At 58.7% G+C, this 19,858-nt stretch overlaps 1 protein-coding gene across 13 annotated transcripts in view; it reads left to right on the plus strand.

Moving 5' to 3' along the window:
- The window catches only part of DNMT3A (DNA methyltransferase 3 alpha), a 92,818-nt gene extending 90,798 nt beyond the window's left edge, over nt 1-2,020 (plus strand). For all 13 annotated transcript variants that reach the window (XM_070069735.1, XM_051840839.2, XM_051840833.2 and 10 more), the window contains one exon: nt 544-2,020. In XM_070069735.1, the coding sequence (XP_069925836.1) occupies nt 544-685 (142 nt within the window). In that variant the 3' untranslated portion in view covers nt 686-2,020. The remainder of the gene's footprint in view (nt 1-543) is intronic.
- Nucleotides 2,021-19,858: the final 17,838 nt, after the last annotated feature.

Raw genomic sequence — 19,858 nt, forward strand, 5'->3', positions numbered from 1 at the left:
GATGCCGGCGTCCTAAGTAGCGACTGCAGTGCTGTGCCGTTTTGCATAAGGGACTTGAGCATCTGTTGGCTTTTGGTAGCAGGGGTTTTAGAATCTGACCCTGGAGGATGCCGAGGGTTGGCTGTATTTTGTAGAACAAGATCAGAAGGTGCGTGGGCCTTACGAGCTAAGCACCCTGAGGCCGTGCACTCTGGACTCGGGGCTCTGGTCCTCCGGAACCCAGACGGAGACACCACTCACGCAGACAGGGACTCTGCAGGAGGTCAGGGTCTCCTCCCGCTGGGGAGGTGCTGGTGCTGTGAGTGTAGGACACGGCCTGGAGACGCCGTGGGGCGTGCCTGGAGGATCTCGGGGCGCTGACTCCCGTCTCTGCTGCGCCCTAGAAGATGAGGCCGTGGTCTCGGGGCCTGGCACGCAGGTTGTGCAGGGCAGAGAGTGTGCAGACGCAGGCATGCGAGGTGGCGCGCGTGGGTGTGAGCGTGGGGCGCCCGATGCCTCCTGGCGGGGCCAGCACTCAAGCGCCCTCCCACCTCTCGTCCCCAGGGTGTTTGGCTTTCCTGTGCACTATACCGACGTCTCCAACATGAGCCGCTTGGCGAGACAGAGGCTGCTGGGCCGGTCGTGGAGCGTGCCCGTGATCCGCCACCTCTTCGCTCCGCTGAAGGAATACTTTGCTTGTGTGTAAGGGACGTGGGGGCAAACCGAGGTAGTGACACAGTTAAACAAACAAACAGCAACCACAAAACACAATAAAACACCACGAACGTGAGGATGGAGAGAAGTATCAGCACCCAGAAGAGAAAAAGGAATTTAAAACAAAAACCACAGAGGCGGAAATACCGGAGGGCTTTGCCTTGTGAGAAGGGTTGGACATCATCTCCTGATTTCTCAATGTTAATCTTCAGTCCTATTTAAAAACAAAACCGAGACCCCTCCCTCCCTTTCCTCTCTGCTCCCCCTCCCCTCATTTTTTTGGGTCAAACCTTTTGTTTTCTACTCTTTCAGAGGGGTTTTTCTGTTTGTTTGGGTTTTTGTTTCTTGCTGTAACTGAAACAAGAGGGTTATTGCAGCAAAAATCAGTAACAACGACAACAAAATAGTAACAATACCTTGAGAGGGGCGGTGGGAGAGAGGGAATGGAAATTCTATAGAAATCTATATATTGGGAATTTTTGGTTTTTTTTTTTGTTTGTTTTTTACTATATATCTTTTTTTTTTTTTTCGTTGTCTCTAGCCTGATCAGATTAGGAGCACAAGCAGGGACAGAAAATAGAGACACTCAGGCAGCCGCATTCTCTTCCAGCCATGAGCTGCCTGCCAGCACCATTCCTGGTCATGCAAAACAGAATCCAACTAGGGGCAGGGGACACGACACCACACAAGACCCTTTTCTACAGTATTTCAGGTGCCTACCACACAGGAGACCTTGAAGAAAATCAGTTTCTAGAAGCCGCTGTTACCTCTTGTTTACAGTTTATATATATATGATAGATACGAGATATATATATAAAAGGTACTGTTAACTACTGTACAACCCGACTTCCCAATGGTGCTTTCAAACAGCGAGATGAGTAAAAACATCAGTTCCACGTTGCCTTACGTGCAAAGGGTTCCAACCAAGGGTGGAGAAAGGGGATGCAGCTTGCTGGGTTGTTTTTTTTTCCCCTTGGTTTTTAACGAGGTGAAGGAGGAAGGAGAGTTGGGGAGCGGCGTCCTCCCGCCTCTCCCTGCCAAAAACAAAAAAACGGGACGGGCGGTGGGGATGTAAGATGAGGTGGCCGGGAGCGTGGAGAGCTGAGAGTGGTATCAGCCAGACCCATGCAATAACCTTTTGATTTTTTTCTAAGAGGAGACTCCGTGGGCAGGATGGCAGGGTGAGGGTTCCTCGTTCCCAGCGGCCCGCAGATCTGAGGGCTCCTGCGGTGGGATGAGAAAGACCCAGAGTGTGGGCCAGTGACAGTTACAGACCCACCTGGAGCAAATAAAAAACATACAGAGCGCACTGGTGCTTCCTGTCTAAGTCGCCTCTTGTGTGTTCTTTTATGAGGCCTCAGCATCCAGCCCCTGTGCACAAGGCGGCCACGTGCCCCTGGAATGTGATGTTTTTGGTCATCTCCACAGGCTGCAGTTTTATACTGGGAGGCTAATGACATCTTTATTATCGTTATTATGCTTATGGTTCTGGTTATCATTATGTTTGTTTTCAGATTTTCTTTAAGAAAACAAAAACCCAACCCCCTTCCCTTTGGGTTTCAAACCAAGGTGCGGGGAGCAGGGTGCTTCTAAGTGGCGGTGGCTCTGGTGCCCTGGCTCCCGCCCCTCGGGCCAGGTGGGCCACTGGGTGCAGCAAGAGCCAGGCGGCCGGGCGGGGGGCCGGGGTGTCCCCAGGGCCCGCCTCCGGCTCCTCACTCTTCTCTTCTCCTTCCCTCCTCTCGGGTCAGGTGCGTCAGGGCTGGAGGGAGGCCCGGCCGGCTCTCTCCTTGTGTGTGTGTGTGTGTGTGTGTGTGTGTGCGCGCGCGCACGTGGAGTGGTGTGTATTTCTTTTCTAGTACTTGGTCTGATGATAGCTGTGCTCTTAGCGCGAGTCAGCAGCACCTGGAGCCCAAGTGCTCGAGGACGCCTGGTCCCGCTTCCTACCAAGGCAGGCAGCCCGGCAGTGGCGGTAGGAAGGGGCGGCGGCGGCTCCAGGGCGAGGGCCCGACGGGCGTTGCTTGCCTGGGTGGCTGGGGTGTAGATATGTGGCATATAGAGATATATATTTTATAATGGGAGGGGTGGGCGGCACCTCCTGGGACCGGCAAGGGCTGGGAGGTGTGCTGCGAAGCACATGGTCCCAGTCCTCGTCCCGAGAAAGATGGGGCCTACGGTGATAGGCGCTATATAAATACATAGATAGGGTCATGTTTAAGAAATATTATGTAGTGGGGAGTGGGGGAAGCAGGCTCGGGGTGCCGAGCCCGGGTCCCCGCTGCAGACGCGAGCCCCACGCCAAACAGTCAATCTCGCACACATGCACAGGAAGCTCTCCCGACGGAAGCCTAACGGATCGCTCGCACACACGCCAGGGGGCGCCCTCTCCCCCGTTTCAGGACTTTGTGGAGTCAGCCCGTGCAGCTCTTTACCTCTGTTGCCCTGGTTGCAGGTAGACTGTCAATCCCAGAAGTTGCTAGGTGCTGAAGGCAGGACAAGGAGGAGGATTTATTTAGCAGGTGCTCTCCTCTAGCAGGTAGTGTTCTATCTCTTTTGCCCCTGGTGATGTCAAAAGATTCTTCTGTTAGCAACCTGTGATAACTGACCTGCAACTTTAGGCACCAGTAAAGTCAGCCCTCACCTCCCCCTACCTATTCTCCCCAATCGAAATCAAATTGACATCTGTCTGTCTTGGCCATGGGGCTTCCACTGGGGGAAAAAAATGGGACCGTGAACCTCACCTTGTGATTTAAGCTAATTAGTAATTCGTGATGCAACCAACCGGAATCCCTGCTCATGCCCTGGGGCTTGATCACAGCTGGCAGCCTCTGGCCCCTTTGATGGGTGCTTGGTCCTGGCCCTTGCTGGACCCTCAGCCTGTTTCCTGGATGGGCTGATCCCTAAGATCACAGCGCTGGGCCCGTGGGGCTGGAAAAGAGGAGGCCCCTGCTAACTGTGGTGCTCACCTGTCCCCTCCTCGCTCCAGCCGCCCTCCACCTCCATCCTGTGGCCTGGAGCCCACCAGCACCACCCCTGGAGGGCAGGCGGGGGAGGAGGGCTGCCCCGGCAGTCCAGGTGCTCCCTCCCCCGCTGGCTGAGGTCTCCAGCCCACAGCGGCAGGGCAGTCGGGTGGGCCTACCTTTGAAGCTCCTGGCTCTCCTGCGCTGACTGCCGGCACCTGTGAAGGAACTGGCCGTTCTCCCTAACCCAGCTCCCCCGGGGCTTCAGAGCCAAACACGTAGCACCCCAGGGGACTGGTGTGGCAGTCTGGGAGCACTGGGCACAGGCCTCCTCGCGGCTACTGGAGAGCACCTGAGCAGGCCCCAGAGTGGCCCCGCTGCCCCGTGGGCGAGGGGGCCCAGCGCAGGGACAGGAGGCGACAATCACCAGCTTTTCTTCCAGCCCAGCCTTCGGGCTTGGCCTCATGGTAGAGCCTGGTAGGTGCAGGGGACCTTGGGAGTGTGCCAGTATGGCCCAGTGGGACACTCTAAAGCCACAAACAGGCCTAGGGTGCTTCTTGGGCCACCCGCCTTCTATGGGGGGGACTTCGCCTGAGTGGGCGGAGCCGGGGAAGGTATTAGGCGAGGGGGCACCATCAGGCCCAGGGGGGATTCTTGAGGATGTTCCCTGTAGAATTTTCTTTCCAAAGAGCAGGCCCGTTTTCCCTGGGAAGGCAGGGTTCTGGAGCCTCCCTGCCACAGGTGCCAGGTGGAGCTTGATGCCAAAGAGACGGTGCCCTCGCCTGGGGGCGGCAGCTAGGTGCCGGGGTCAGGAGGGCCAGGACCTCTTTCCCAGCAGGTGGCCGCTGAGCCCCACTGAAAGGGCCCCAAGCTGGCTGGGGCTGACCCTTGTACGCCTGCGACTGTGTGGTGGGTGCCTAGGCACATAGGCAAGCAGCAGGCGGGGAAGCCAGCAAGCCAGGGCTAGAGGAGTCTCGGGCCTGGGCGGTCTGGCGTTACCCTATGCACATCCTGTTGAAGAGCAGACGCCCCTGAGGAGTCCGTGGGGCCACTTGGTCTTGGTGTGGCTGTCAAGTGAGCGGCCCAGGTGCTCTCTGAACTGTGGCCGGGGTTGTGGGCTGGGCCAGCCAGCCCCGGCAGGAGGGAGGGCGTCCCGGCCGGCTCCCCTCACTCCCCACTTAGCTGGTCCCCAAGCATTGGCCACTCCCAGGGCAGCCCGATTGGGTGGCCAGCCTCCCCGGCCCGGAAAGACTTCTCACAGCAGACCCGCGGGCACGCCTGCGCCCGGCTGTGTTTGGAGCAGATTTCGGAGGCAGTGCTGAGCCCCTGTGGCTGTTCTCAGTCAGGGCACTGCGGCGCTAGTGTGGTTCGAGCCGTCACCCTCAGGAGGCAGTGGGTGGGGTCGGACCTGGCGGGGTCACCTCCTTGGTCTGAGTGATCCGAGTGTGTCATCAGGCTTCTATGGTTTGCTTGTGACTAGAGGGCGACACTGGAGTTGGGCAGGGAGTGGCTACAGCCCCCCCCCCCGCCCCCCAGAGTGGGAGAGGAGTTAGGGAGGGGCGGCCCAGAGCGGCAGGTGGCAGCTCCCGGGGAGGAAGGGGCCCAGGCTGCTTTGCAGGATGTGCGCTCGGTCTGTGCGCTGTGGTTAAGGAAGCTGAGGTCTTAGAAGGCAAGGCCCTTGGACCTGTGTGTCGCCGAGAACCGGGCTCTGACCCCAGCCCTGGAGTGTGGGGGAAGGGAGAAGCCGGGAGACAGGAGAGAACGGCCCTTAGCTAGTGGTGACCTGGCCCTCAGGCCAGCTCTGGCTGGGGACTCGCTTCCCCGCCCGGAGGCCCCTGGCCCGACTTCCCCATCTCCTTCCCCCTCTGAGGGCGCTCCCCTGCGCCTGCCGCGGCCTCCAGCTGCTGCCCGAGGACATGAGCAGTGACCTAACGCATCACCATCGTCCCACTCCCCTCCATGGACCGATCTGGTTGCATAGCCCTAGAATCTGACAGACAAAAACGCTGAAATTCCTTAGAATACGCAGAGGGAGGAGGTGACTCAACAAGGTGCTAAAACATTTTATTAAAAATATATATTGTTAAATTAAGTCTGCTGTCTGGACAATGACTGTTTGTTTTGTTTTCTTGTAGTGGAGTTTAAAAGAGACTATTATTTTACTCTGATATATTATTATTAAAAAGGCATTTTAACTTTGTACTTGAAAACTAAATGAGCGATTTCATGTGTTTTAGCTGAGGCATTGAAGTAGCGGGTGCTTACTTACTTGTGGGAAATCATGTATCCATACTGAAGAGTAAACTCCGTAGCTGATTGGGGAATAACTTTTACTGTTACAGACGATTCGCTTTGACCCCTGGTGGCAGAGCGCTCACTCCACATTCCACGCAGCTAAATGCAGGACCTTCCAGAAGCTTCTCCCCTTCCCCCGCCCCTCTCCTTTCTCTTAAGTTCCTCCTTTTTTTTTTTTTTTTTTTGTTGTTGTTGTTGTTTTGTTTTGTTTTTGTTCTTCCTTCTTCCTGGTTCTGGCATCCTTTCACCACTGTATTTTTTTGTTTGTTTTTAGGGTTGCTTCTCTATTTATTGACAATAATAATGTACATTTCACAGTCTGGTTCTGGGCCATCGGGGAGGGGCGTGGGTCCCTGTCCCGGGTGTCCTCTTGTACTCTGTGTAAGTGATGCTCGTGACATAGCTGTTTATGAAATAATTAAAGAGGTCAATGCGTACAGCAGATGTAGAAAAGTCTGTCAGTTCCGCCTTCATCACAGTTTTTTTTTTCTTTTTTTTTTTTTTTGTGCCCAGAAGAATATAATAAAAGCTCCTTTCTAATGTACTTGTGCTGGACAACACTTGAATAAATGGACTGTTTTTGTGCAAAAAGAAAACCGGAAAAAGCACCGTCCTAATGTCCTTTTGTCTTGCGTCTCCTCCCCCTCCCTCCCTCCCCTCCCTCCCCAGGCCAGGGGCTGCAGAACCTGAGCGGGCGGGGGCGTGACACTGGGGGCCTCGAGCTCACAGACGTCAGTGAGCAGGACTGGGGGAGGCCCTGGTGCCCGGGCCCTCGGAGACCTGAGCGGCGGGAGGGCGCGGTCTCCGCCGGTCCGCACACCCTGGGTCTCTGCCCCTCCCCGCGGGGCTTGGCCAGCAGAGCAGCCAGAGGGCAGGCAGGCTGGGCTGTCCGAGGGGACGCATGTAGCAAGTTGCGCCCAGGGGGCTGGGACTGTTCTAGAAAGCTCCAGGTGCGGGTGGAGGCTGGGGGCGGGAGCCGGGTTCCGCTCAGCGGCCAGCGCTGCCAGGGCTGCCGTGACGCCCTGCGCAGCCATCTGGGGGTGCTGCCGGCCTCAGGGCCCCAAGTCCGGGTCCCTCGGGCACCCCCAGAACTGCCTCGCGAGTGGACGGCGCCTGGTGCTCCGCAAAGCCCCTTCGCACACAGGCCTCTGTCCTCGCGCCCCTGCCAACCGTCACTGGCTCCCGGCGACAGCGGAAGAAGTGTCAGAATCGGGCGGTTCCGCTGAGGACACGCCACCTCCGTGGCAGCCCTGGAAATCAGACAAGAGTGGGAGCCACGGAGCAAACGCGCCCGTCCCTGCAGGCCCTCCCGTGTTCTCCATTCTTGTCGCGGCTGCTGTAGGATGCTTCTGAACGGCTGCGTGGCACTTTGCTGCGGGGTGTTCATGTACGTTTTAGCCATGAAGAGAGCTTCAGTTAGCATCTTCACAGTTTCGCCTCTTTCCCCTACAGTCTACATTAAAAAAAAAAATTTTTTTTTTTTTTTGACAGGCAGAGTGGACAGTGAGAGAGAGAGAGACAGAGAGAAAGGTCTTCCTTTTGCCGTTGGTTCACCCTCCAATGGCCGCCGCGGCCAGCGCGATGCGACCGGCGCACCGCGCTGATCCGATGGCAGGAGCCAGGAGCCAGGTGCTTTTCCTCGTCTCCCATGGGGTGCAGGGCCCAAGCACCTGGGCCATCCTCCACTGCACTCCCTGGCCACAGCAGAGGGCTGGCCTGGAAGAGGGACAACCGGGACAGAATCCGGCGCCCCGACCGGGACTAGAACCCGGTGTGCCGGCGCCGCTAGGCGGAGGATTAGCCTAGTGAGCCGCGGCGCCGGCCAAAAAAAATTTTTTTTTATTGAATCCCGGATGTGAGACGGGGTGACCTGGGAACCCGGGGGCCGTGAGGCGTCTGCCCCCACTCCAGGCATCCTGCGGCTGCGAGAGCACCCGAGACCGGGAAATCCACACAGGAAGGAAGTGGACTGAGCTCACGTTTCTGGAGGCTGCAAGTCCAAGATGGAGGGGCCACGCCTGGGGAGGGCTGGCGCGACGTCGCTGCGTCACGACGTCACGGCGTCGTAACGTCATGGCGTCGTAGCGTCGCGTCACGGCGCGGCGTACAAGCGCGGGCCTGTGGAGGCGGGAAGGGCGGCCCCCCAGGGCCTCATCGCCTCCTCAGGCCCCGCCTCTCAGGCCCGTCACGGCGTCTGTCGATTTTTCTTTGTGTTTTTGGATTTTTTTTTTGTTAAAGATTTATTTATTTATCTGAGAGGCAGAGTTACAGAGAGAGACAGAGACAGAGAGGCCTTCCATCCGCTGGTTCACTCCCCAATTGGCCGCAACGGCTGGAAGGAACTGAGCCGATCGGAAGCCAGGAGCCAGGAGCTTCTTCCGGGTCTCCCACGTGGCTGCAGGAGCCGGGCCATCCTCCACTGCTTTCCCAGGCCACAGCTGAGAGCTGGTGCAGAAGTGGAGCCGCCGGGCTCGGACCGGCCGCACAAGGATTTCAACCCCAGTCTCGGGCCGAAGCACACTGAAGCCATAGCCGTGTGCTGGTGGGCAGGGGTTCCTCCCGGCGCTTTTCTTTTTTGAGACACTAGAAGTCATCTAGTGAGAGGGCAGAGATGGCCGCACACGGTTTGGACAATGAATTCTGCAAACTGGCTTCTCTGGACCCCGGACGGAAGCCCGCTGGCTCCAAGGCGGTGGAGGAGAGGGCAGAACCTCGCCAGGCGCCAGCCCTCGGTGTCGCCTGAGCCGGGGCCATTGGTTCAGAAAAGCCCCCGGGTGTCATTTGATGACAGAGCTAGAGACGGGGGCCGGAGAGGCCTGGGCAGTGGTCACGGCGCTTGGGGAGTGCCGCTTCTGGGCCCCTGGGCTGTGATGGAGCCTGCTGGGCGCAGCAAAGCTGCCTCAGGGAGCTTGGGTGGAACCGAGGAGACGGGACCCTGGAGGCTGCCTGGGGAGCTGGTGCTGCAGAGGCCACACCCACAGAGCAGGCGGGGCACAGGCCTGCGCGGTGGGCGCTGCACAGCGCTGCTTCCCGCCAGCTTGCGGCTGGGCACTGCCGTGGGAGACCCCGGCTGGCCCAGTCCCCACTGGGGGCAGTGACCAGCTGTCTCCCTGGGTGACACAAACCTCATCCATCGGCCACTACTCTTCCACTGCTAAGCCCCAGGTGCCCCGAACCTGGTCCTGGTTGGAAGAAAGACCCCCCCCCCCCCGCCATGTAGAACCCCTGGCCCGAGTCCCCGGTGACCCTGGCCTTTAATCTTCCGCTCACAAACCTGGGTTTTGTCTTGGGTCTCCAAGCCTGTGGCCTTCAGTGACCCGTGCCGCTGATGGCAGAGGCCCCCTACCCCCCACAGCCAACGGCTCGGGTAAAGTCAGCTCTCCTGGGTCCAGGGCGGGGATGTGGAGGTGCTGATGGGGTCCCAGCCCCCCCCCCCCCCCCCCAGCTAGCCCTGCACTCTGCTTCCAGCACAGACAGGCTGTCCTCAGCCAAGCAGGGCGAGGACTTGTCCTTCCTCCCCCGCCCACCCACCCTTCCTGTCCCCCCAGGCTTCTTTGCTGGCCATCCGCCCCCACGGCCCCATTCCCTCTCCGCTTTCCCGGGCTGACTGGCATCCTCAGAGCATACCCATCTCACCTAGGCACAGCCGCTTGCCCGAGCGCCCGTCGGCTGCCGCCTGACTGCTCTCTGCCCCCACCATGCCACGCCCCTTCCAGCCACTCAGCAGCAGGTGGTGCCTTAGCGTGTGCTGTCCCGCCCGGTCTCCTCAGGTAGCACTCCAGCCACACTGGCTGCCTTTCCCTGGTAGACAGCAAGGGCTGTGCTGCCGCAGGACCTTGGCACGTGCTGTTTGCTGTGCCTGGGAGGCTGCCATCTCCCTCCCCTACCTGTTTCCCGCCTTTCAGATCTCAGCTCAGAGGAGCTCTCCTTAACCACTGTATCTTGGAGAGTCCCAGGGCCACCCCCACCCCACCCCCAACCCCCGCTTTCTTATTTTCACAGCTGTCAGTCTTGAAATCCAGACATTATTTTGTTTAATCGTCTGCCTTCCTCGCTAAAATGCACGTTCTGCAAGGGCAGGATCTCCCTGGTCTCTGTTGCGCCACCGCAAGGTTGCGGCCGTACCCACTGTGACAAGTGACACGGATTGCGAGTCTGAGCAGACCAGCATCTTTTGTGTCAGCCATTCAGTCTTCACACCCTCTGCTGGGTGCCGTCGTCCCATGTCCTGGCCGCAGAGTGCATCACGGCGAGGCCTGCGTTGCTTTTAAAGAGTTCATTTGAGAGGCAGAGTCACACAGGGAGGGAGACACAGAGAGAGGTCTTCTACCCGCTGGTTCACTCCCCAAATGGCCACGACAGCTGGAGCTGAGCCGATCTGAAACCAGGAGCTTCTTCCAGGTTTCCCACACGGGTGCAGGGGCCCAAGCACGTGGGCCATCTTCTACTGCTTCCCCAGGCCACAGCAGAGAGCTGTATAGGAAGATGAACAGCAGGGACTAGGACCGGTGGCCATATGGGATGCCAGCGCCGCAAACAGAGGCTTAGCCCACTGTGCCAACGCGCTGGCCCCCAGACCAGAATTTCAAAACCTGTCTTCCAGTCGCCCATCCACACTCCAGCTCTCCAAGTCTGGGGCTGGTGCGCTGGGGCCCTGTGTTGGCTCCTCACTCCCTGTTCCAGGCTTGCTCCGTGCTCCCTCTCCGCCCACCACCCGTGGGGCTGCGTCGGGTGAGGTGGAGGCCACGGCCAAGTCACTGCCCCCACTGGCCCTGTGTCCTTGAGCAACTATGTTTCCAAATTTTTTTTCTCATGTTTTTATTCTAAGAAACTTTTAATAAGTGCCTATTGTGTGCACGACCTAGACCTGCGGTTATAAGGTCATGTGAGAGCTGATAGGGTTTATGCGGAGCACCTAGCGTCTCTGGTCTTGGCAGGTAGATCACTTAGACCAGGCACGGTCTGATGGGGTCTTACCTGGAGGGGCGGGGCCAGCTTCCTAGGTGACTCCCGATGGCACACAGACACAGACACACAGAGACACACACAGACGCACATTGACACAGACCCACAGAGAGGCACACAGAGACACAGACACAGACGCACACACGCACACAGACACCCACTGACACACACACACAAACAGACACACCCGCAGACACACACACACACTCCGAAAGGTTCAGACCACGGGGCGGACCCCAAAGTGCTCCTCTCTTCTTCCCACGGGCACGACGGTGACTGTGGGCTCAGGGGCTGCATCACCCCCGTGCGAGCCCCTGCCTAGACTGGACACTTGTGGGGGGGCTTAGATGATTCTGGGAGCAGGGCAGGGCCTGGAGCGTGGGCAGGGGGCAGAGCACTGCCTGTCCTCTCTGGGGGCCTTGGCCCCTAAGAGGCGTGGCCCAGGGGCCACAGCACGGCTCTGCAGCCCAGTCCCCCGACATCTGGTAGATCCAGGCACTGCATGGGGGACCCCGCTGGGTTTCCTATTTCACAGGTTGCTGTCGTGCCCTGGGCGCCCCCATGAGAGCCGAGCCCTGCTGGGACCCTGACAGTCTCCCCCATTTTCTGTGGCCACTCTTGGCTTCTTTCCGGCTCTGCTCAGGGTTTGCTCATTTCTCGTATGTTTCCCTCACCTGATGGAAATCAGTGAGGAATGAAACAGACACTCCTCTCCTTCATGGGCTCCCTGAAGCCGGGTATGCCTTGTTGAATGAATAACTAACCACACCTAGCTCCTCACCTGCAGCATCTCTGGGACAGGGGCTTCGAAGGCTCTTTTGCTGGGCTGGGAGCTGTTCATGACGTCAGGGGCCCTCCGCTCTGCCCATGGAGCCCAGGGTCAGGAGGAAGGGAGGCATCGCCTGTCCTGAGAGTCCCCCAAGTCTCGGGAGTCCTACCGTGCACCTGCCAAACGGGACTGAGCTCCCTAAGGATGCAGGCTCCTGCCAATTCCTTTCCACGCCTTATCTCATTTAATTCCCATGCAAAGGCAAGGACTCAGATAATAACACCCATTTTACAGATGAGAAAGTTGAGGCTCATAAAGGTAGCAAATGGACAGACAAACTGTCTGACACCACAGCCCACCAGGCTGCCTTAGCCCCTCCAAGCCAGCATCCACCCCACGGGACAGCAACTCTGTAAGTGCAGAGGGAATATGGGCTTTTAAACTGATATGACTCGTACCCCCAGTGAGCCTACTATCCTGTTATCTGCCCCACATTTCCCTTTCTTTTTTGGGGGTGGTGGTGGCACTGGATCAGGAGGCTTTATTTACACAGTAAAAGCAGCAGGCGAATTCCCAGCTTGGGCGGGACACGGGGACCCACCTCCCCACCTGGCTCTGCGGCTCAGGAAAGCCGCACCCCCCAGGGCGACTCCGCAGGCGCAGAAAACTTCGTTTGCCAGAGGCAGTGCTAGAAGGTCAGACTATCCTGCCTGAGCTGCAGGTCTCCGCTTCTATCTGCAACTAAAAACAAACAAAAACCCCCATCCCCAGCTGTCCTCTCTCCAAGGAGGCCTGAGGGCGCTGACCACCATGTGTGGGTGCAAGGTGTGGTGCCATGGCCTGCGAAGGGGCCTGGGAGCCAGGGTCCCAGGGCGTGGCTGGGCTGCACCTGCGACCTTAAGCCCCTTGGTGGAAACGGGCACAAGGCCAGAGCTGTGTTTTTCCTTTTCTTTCTCTTGATTTATTTTTTTTAAGCTTTATTTGTTTGAAAGAGTTACAGGGGGAGAGAGGGAGAGGGAGAGGGAGACAGAGAGAGAGAGAGAGAGAGAGAGAGAGAGATCTTCCATCCTCTGGTTTACTCCCCAGATGGTTACAACAGCCAGGGCTGGGCCAAGCCGAGGCCAGGAGCCAGGAGCCTCGTCCGGGTCTCCCACGTGGGTGCAGGGGCCCAGCACTCAGGCTGTCTTCCACTGCTTTCCCAGGCCACTGGAAGCGCAGCGGCCAGAGCACGAGTCGGCACCCGTGTGGGATGCCCACGTTGCAGGCCGCAGCCTCACCCGCTGAGCCACGGCGCCGGCCCCCAGAGCTACGTTTCCGTGGCCAGGATGCCTGCTCCGTCAGGCTGGGCCCTGCCCGCCGCCAGCCGCACCCCCGCACGAAGATACTCGACACTGGCGCTTGTTTCCTGTTGAACTGGAACCTCTCCTGTATTTAAGCAAATTCACAAAAATTCCTGCCGCAGAAACTGTGCTGGGCCGGGGCTTTCTGAGAGTGAGACGGAATGCGGGCCGAGGGCAAAGCTCCCCGAGTACGGCCAGGGCTGCGGTTGGTCAGCAGCCAGCCTCTGGCCCTGAGCCCGCAGGCCCACCGGGCCCACAGCAGCGCCTCGGTGCCCTGGGTGCGATGCCACGTGACAGGAAGCCCCTCGTCCCCACCCGTGACCCCTCTCCTGGCCCTCAGGGACCCTGGGCAGGTGGACGGCCTGGCATAGCCGACCCACGGGCACTCAGCTCCCTCAGTCGCCCCCCAGGGCCCTGACAAAAGTGAGTCCTGCCCTGGCAGGAGCCGCCGTGTGTGCTGCTGGGGAGGATGCCCTGCCCTGTAGGGACGATGGCGTGGGGGCAGGAGAGCTCCCGGGGGACCCTCCCTCCGAGGGGTCCTGGACGGCTGGGTCGGCAGTGGGGCTGCACAGCAGAAGGTGGCAGCGCCTTCTAAATGGGTCTTGCTCTCTCCAGTCAAGAGACAACCTGAGGGGCGGGTGCTGTGGTGCCGCCTTCCCATATGGGCGCCATACGGTTCGAGTCCCAGCTGCTCCACTTCCGATCCAGCTCTCTGCTATGGCCGGGAAAGCAGTGGAGGATGGCCCAAGGCCTTGGGGCCCTGCACCCACAAGTGCTTGGTTCCCTGCACCTGTGTGGGAGACCCGGAAGAAGCTCCTGACTCCTGGCTTCCGCCTGGCTGTTGTGGCCATTTGGGGAGTGAACCAGCGGGTAGAAGACCTCTTTCTCTGTAACTCCACCTTTCAAATAAATAAAATAAATGTTAACAAAAGAAACCAGGCAACCTGAAACTAACTCACTTCTGCCGCCAGGCAGCTTCTGCTGCCACTGCTGTAGACCCAGCCCAGGAGCTTAGGGCTTGGATCAGAACACCTCTGCCCATCAGAGCCCGGGGCCTGGGCTTGCTGGTTGACGGGGCCAGCCAGGGATAGGGGGCAGGGACCCACGCTACCACCCTAGGCCTCCACTCCGGGCTCCGGGGAAAGGCAGCCAGGGCCCGGCTGCAGCTGGCACCAGGAGGGACCCTGCCTCTGCCTTCCACGGGAAAGACTGTACTAGAGGCTGTGTCCCCCGTGTGGCCACTCCAGGAATCGCGCCAACTTTACAGCAGTTAAAGAAGAGAGAAAAGCAAACAGTCCATAATCCCATTCCATGATCGCTCTTGGAATTTCTCCATGTCTCTCCTTTGTGCTGGATGCGAATACAACCCTACTAATTTAAAATCATGTAGTTCCTTATTACCCCACCTTGTAATAAGAACTAACCTTTATGGAGCACTTGCTGTGTGCCGGGTGCTATTCTGTAAACATCTGATCGGGAAGTCTCCTGCACTCCACATCACCATCCTTTGAACATATCTTTTTGGGGTGCATGTTTGGCACGGCAGTTAAGATGCCTCTCGGGAAGCCTACACCCCATAGTGGATTGCCTGGGTTCAAGTTCCGGCTTCCCGCTGACATGCACCTTGGAGGTAGCAGGTGATGGTCAAGCACTTGGGTCCCCCCCACCCACGTGAAAAAGAATGGAGTCCCTGGCTCTGGGCTTGCACGGCCCAGCCCTGGCTGTCTCTGGCATGTGGGGAGTGAACCAGCAAAAGGACGACCTGCCTGTATCTCTCCTTTCATACACACAAGTTTTTAAAGATTTGTTTATGGGGCCTGTGTAACCGGTTAGGCTGCTACCTGCAATGCCAGCATCCCATGCAGACGCTGGTTCAAATCCCAGCTGCTCCACTTCTGAGCCAGCTCTCTGCTATGGCCTGGGAAAGCAGTGGAAGATGGCCTAAGTGCTTGGGCCCCTGCACCCACATAGGAGACCTGATGAAGCTCCTGGCTCTTGGCTTTGGCCTGGCCCAGCCCTGTGAGTTGTGGCCATTTGGGGAGTGGACCAGTGATGGAAGATTCTCTCTCTTCCTCTCCCTAACTCTGCCTTTCAAATAAATACAATAAATCTTAAAATCCTAAAAAAATTTATTTGTGGAGCAGGAGCCATCAAGAGGGGCCAGACACACACACACACACACCACGCACTTTTTTGTTTTGTTTTGTTTGCTCTGCTGCAACATTTTCAGAGGCCATTAATGGCTACATACTACTCCGCGTCGTGGGCGTGCCGTAATTCATCCATAATTTCGGACATTTAGGTTGCTTTCTTGTCTTTTCTCTAGATGCTTCCATGATCAGCAATGCTTAGGTAAGTATTCTAGCATGTTCCTCCACAAATCGGCATACAGTTACGTAATTTTTTGGTAAAAAAAAAAGAAAAAAACCAAACGCCCTAGCACAGTACGAGAAGGCAGCCGAGTGGTGGCGCTAGCCCGGGGCTGGGGGCTGCGGCGTCCACGGCTTGGCCGGATGCGGATCCCCGGTACCGCCACTAACTGGGACGGACCACGCCGCACCGGCGGAGCCCACTCCCTGGCGACCCCGCGCTGGGGGAGGGGCAGGCCACCGCAGCCCCGGAGCCCCGCCCCCGACGCACGCGCGCACCGCCCTCCGCCGCGCTCCGGGACTTCCGGGAGAGCCGGAAGGGCCCGCCTCTGCGGGGCGGGGCCTGCGCGGTGACGTAGCCGCCTGGAGCGCTCCGTCGGCCGGCGTCGGCGGGCGCGCCGAGGGTGGGGGTTCCGTGTGCTCGGTCGGCGGGGTGACACGCCCGAGCGTTGTCGCAGCAACATCTCAGGTCTAAGTGCGAGCCGCAGCACTTGGGACCCCGGAAAGGGAGTGTGCGCCCGTCCATGTCCGGGGAGGGGGCCCGCAGTGCCCGGCCCAACCCGGTGGGGTGTCCCCTGGTGCCTAGGGGACCTTGGGGGGTGTCCCTGCAGGTGTCCGAGGAGGACGCCGCGGCCGGAGCTGTGTGCGGGGGTGGGGAAGGGGTCCCCAGCTGGTTGTCAGTGGCGGGAGCGCGGTGATGCGGAGGCGAGGTTTTGGGGGGCTGCCTGCCGCAGCCTCTAGCCGTGGGCAAGTTACGTCATGGCCCGGAGGCGCGGTTTCGCCACCTGGGAAGTGGGAACTGGGAACTGGGGCCGTGGCGGAGCTCTGGTGGACGCTGCAGGTGATGCTGCGGCGGAACTGGGCAGCACGGGCCCGGTGGCCGCCGCGGGAACACGCGCGCTTGCTTCCAGCTAGGGGCGCAGGTCTGGGAGGTGCACGGCTGCCTCCCGCGGCTGCGTCTCCGGTTTGCCGTGTGCTTTGTCCCTGCGTGTCCGGGGTAGGAGTCAGAGGGCCCGGGTGTGGGGGGGTGGTCACGGTTCCCAGGGGAAGCAGGACGCCTGAGCCCGCCCAGGTGGGAAGCAGAGGGACAGACAGCTGTGCTTTGAAGCTGCTGTGCCTAAACGGGCCGAAGGGACCAGGACCCCCGCAGACCCGGATGAAATTCGGCGGGCACCCCCACCCGCTGGATTCGGAGCTCGAGGCCCTGGGACTCCACTGCTGGGAGTCAGTGGGCCTAGTCGAGCTGTGGTTGGTTCTGCCAGGCAGGCACGCGCTCTGCCCAGGCGAACTCCCAGAGGGGCAGTGGGAAGCTACCGCAGGCCCTGGGCAGCCAAGCCTGAAACAGAAACGACCCCCTCTCCCCTCTCTCTCCACATTTTTTTTTTTTTAAAGAGGCCAGAGAACAGTAGAAGATGGCCCAACCACTGCTTTCCCAGGTGTATTAGCAGGGAGCTGGATCGGAAGTGGAGCAGCCAGGACTCCAATGGTGCTCATATGGGATGTCGGCACTGCAGGCAGCGGCTTTACCTACTACGCCACAGCACCGGCCCCTGTAAATTTTATTTTATTTTTTTTATCAAAGTATTGAAACCACACTTGTTTACTGGGTTAAAAAATTAGAAATCAGAAGAAAAAATGTTGAACCATCTGATGGTTATGTGGGTGTAGATTTTCATTAAAACTCATTTAACAAAGGTGCAGATATTGTATGTAAATTATACCTCAATGAAGTTTTTATTTAAGCATTTTTTTAAACTTTTTTAATTTTTATTTATTTATTTATTTTTGACAGAGTGGACAGTGAGAGAGAAAGGTTTTCCTTTTGCCGTTGGTTCACCCTCCAATGGCCACCGCAGCTGGCGTGCTGTGGCCGGCGCCCCGTGCTGATCCGATGGCAGGAGCCAGGGGCTTCTCCTGGTCTCCCATGGGGTGCAGGGCCCAAGCACTTGGGCCATCCTCCACTGCACTCCCTGGCCACAGCAGAGCTGGCCTGGAAGAGGGACAACCGGGACAGAATCCGGCGCCCCAACCGGGACTAGAACCCGGTGTGCCGGCGCCGCAGGCAGAGGATTAGCCTAGTGAGCCGCGGCGCCGGCCTATTTAAGCATTTTTAATTTAAAAACTCCAGAGCCAGGATTACGGCACAGCTGATTAAGCTACTGCCTGCAATGCCGGCATCCCATATGAGCCCTGATTAGAGTCCCGGCTGCTCCTCTTCCGATCCAGCTCTCTGCTGTGGCCTGGGAAAGCAGTACAAGATGGCTCAAGTGCTTGGGCCCCTGCACCCTCGTGGGAGACTGGAAGGTGTTCCAGGCTCCTGGCTTGGCTTTGGCCTGGCCCAGCCTTGGCCTTTGCAGTCATTTGGGGAGTGACTCATTCGGTGCATAGTCTCTGTAACGCTGTCTTTCAAATTAATAAACCTTAAAAAAAAAAAAACCTTTTTTGGTTTTTGTTTTTGGCTCTGCTTGGTCTCCTGCAAACAGGAAGGTACGGCACGGGCTGTAACTCCCCTGCTCCCAGCTTGCAGCCCCGTGGGCTCCGTGGCTCCCCGGGGGAGAATTCTGCTTCATCCTGCACCGTCCCGGTCCAGGTGGCCAGGCCGCCGGATGCGGCTGCAGGTAGCCATTTCCAGGAGAGAGAGAGGGGCTGGGCAGCCACAAGCGGCAGCAGCTGGAGCGCAGGACACCGGGGAGCTGTCAGGGAGACGACCTTGTCACAGCAGAGGTCATGGTGGCTGGCTGGCCTCACACTGCGGCCGGTCTGCTTAGCTCTTTGAACAGTCAGAATGCCAACACCCTTCTCTGTACTTAGTCACCTTGCCGAAGGCACTGCCGCCTGAGGACAACGCTGGGCATGGGTCTTAGTTACAGTGCCAGTGCAGGGTGGCCAGCAGAACAGCAGGTCAGGGTTCAAATTCTAGCTCTCCTAGCTGTGTGAGAGCCAGCTTGACCTCTGTAAGCTGGCCTGTGAAATGGGCACAGTTACAGCCGCCTTCCCAGGGGCTTGTGGGCCTGCGAGGTGCGTCAGGTGTTCAGTCGCAGCTGTCAGTGAACACTCAGTCAAGGAGGCCCAGCTCTGACCCACTGCTGCCACCAGCGAAGTGGCTGGAACCCAGCCCCGGCTCCCTTCCTCTGGGCAGAAGTAAGGCACCCGAGGGGCTCCCTTGGATGGAAAACACTTCGATGACCTGCTGGGCTGAGCCCCCGCCCTCCCCGCGAGCCTGCCCCGTGGTGGCTGCTCTGGGCTGAGCCCCCGCCCTCCCCGCGAGCCTGCCCCGTGGTGGCTGCTCTGGCTGCCAGGCCCAGAGACCCATGTAAGCTGCAAAGATCAAATTCAGTGCGGAAGCCAGCTGCCGGAGGCGGGCCCGGGGCGCTGCCCTCCGTCCTCCTCCGCTCTGGGCTCGGTTCTGCCTCTCTGCTCACCTGGCCCCTTCCCTTGCCTGGACTCGTGGTTTGCCCGTGGCCCACGTGTGTCTGCTGTCCCAGCCTTCGCAGGGCTGCTCAGTGTGGGACTGTGCCAGGGTCCTGGGGCAGAGCGTCTGGTGGCCCAGCTTGGATCGGAGTCAGCCCAGAGCAGGGAGCTGTGCTGGGACTAGCAGTGGGTGTGGCCCGCTCTCTGAGAGCCACTGGAGGACAGGCCGAGGGGCCACCGAGCTGTCATTCCCAGCTCTCCGCTCAGCTGTCTGCTCGTCCGCACTGGCTCCTGGTTGGCATATTTCAGCGTATTCCTGTGTGCGTGTCTGGGTCCAAATTTCCCTCTTCTCATGTGGACGGAAGTCATTGGATTAGGGCCCACCCTAATAAACTCAATTGTTTCTAAAAGAAAAAAAAGATTTATTCATCTGAAGAAGTGTCAGCGCTCTTCCATCCACTGGTTCTCTTCCCCAGATGGCTTGGCCAGGTGGAGGCCAGGAGCCAGGAACACCTTTCCAGTTTCTCACATGTGTGGCAGGGGCTCAAGGACTTGCGCTGCCATCGCAGGCGCATTAGCAGGGAGCTGGATCGGAAGTGTAGCAGCCGGGGGCCGGCGCTGTGGTGTAGTGGGTAAAGCTGCCACCGGCAGTGCCAGCATCCCATATGAGTGCCGGTTCGAGACCCAGCTGCTCCACTTCTGATTCAGCTCTCTGCTAGGGCCTGGGAAAGCAGCAGAAGATGGCCCAGGTGTTTGGGCCCCTGCACCCACGTGGGAGACCCGGAAGAAGCTCCTGGCTCCTGGCTTTGGACTGGCCCAGCTCTGGCAGTTGCCGGATTTATTTATTTGAAAGGCAGTGTTTTATACACACACACACACACACACACACACACCCCTTCCATCTGATAGTTCACTCTCCCAGATGGCCACAGTGGCCAAGGCTGGGCCAGGCTGAAGCCAAGAGCCTGGAACCTTCCCATGTGGGTGACAGGGGCCCAAGGACCTTCCCAGGTACATTAGGGAGCTAGATTGGAAGTGGAGCAGCCAGGACATGAACCA

Source organism: Oryctolagus cuniculus, chromosome 2, assembly GCF_964237555.1.
Source record: "Oryctolagus cuniculus chromosome 2, mOryCun1.1, whole genome shotgun sequence".
NCBI lineage: Eukaryota > Metazoa > Chordata > Mammalia > Lagomorpha > Leporidae > Oryctolagus > Oryctolagus cuniculus.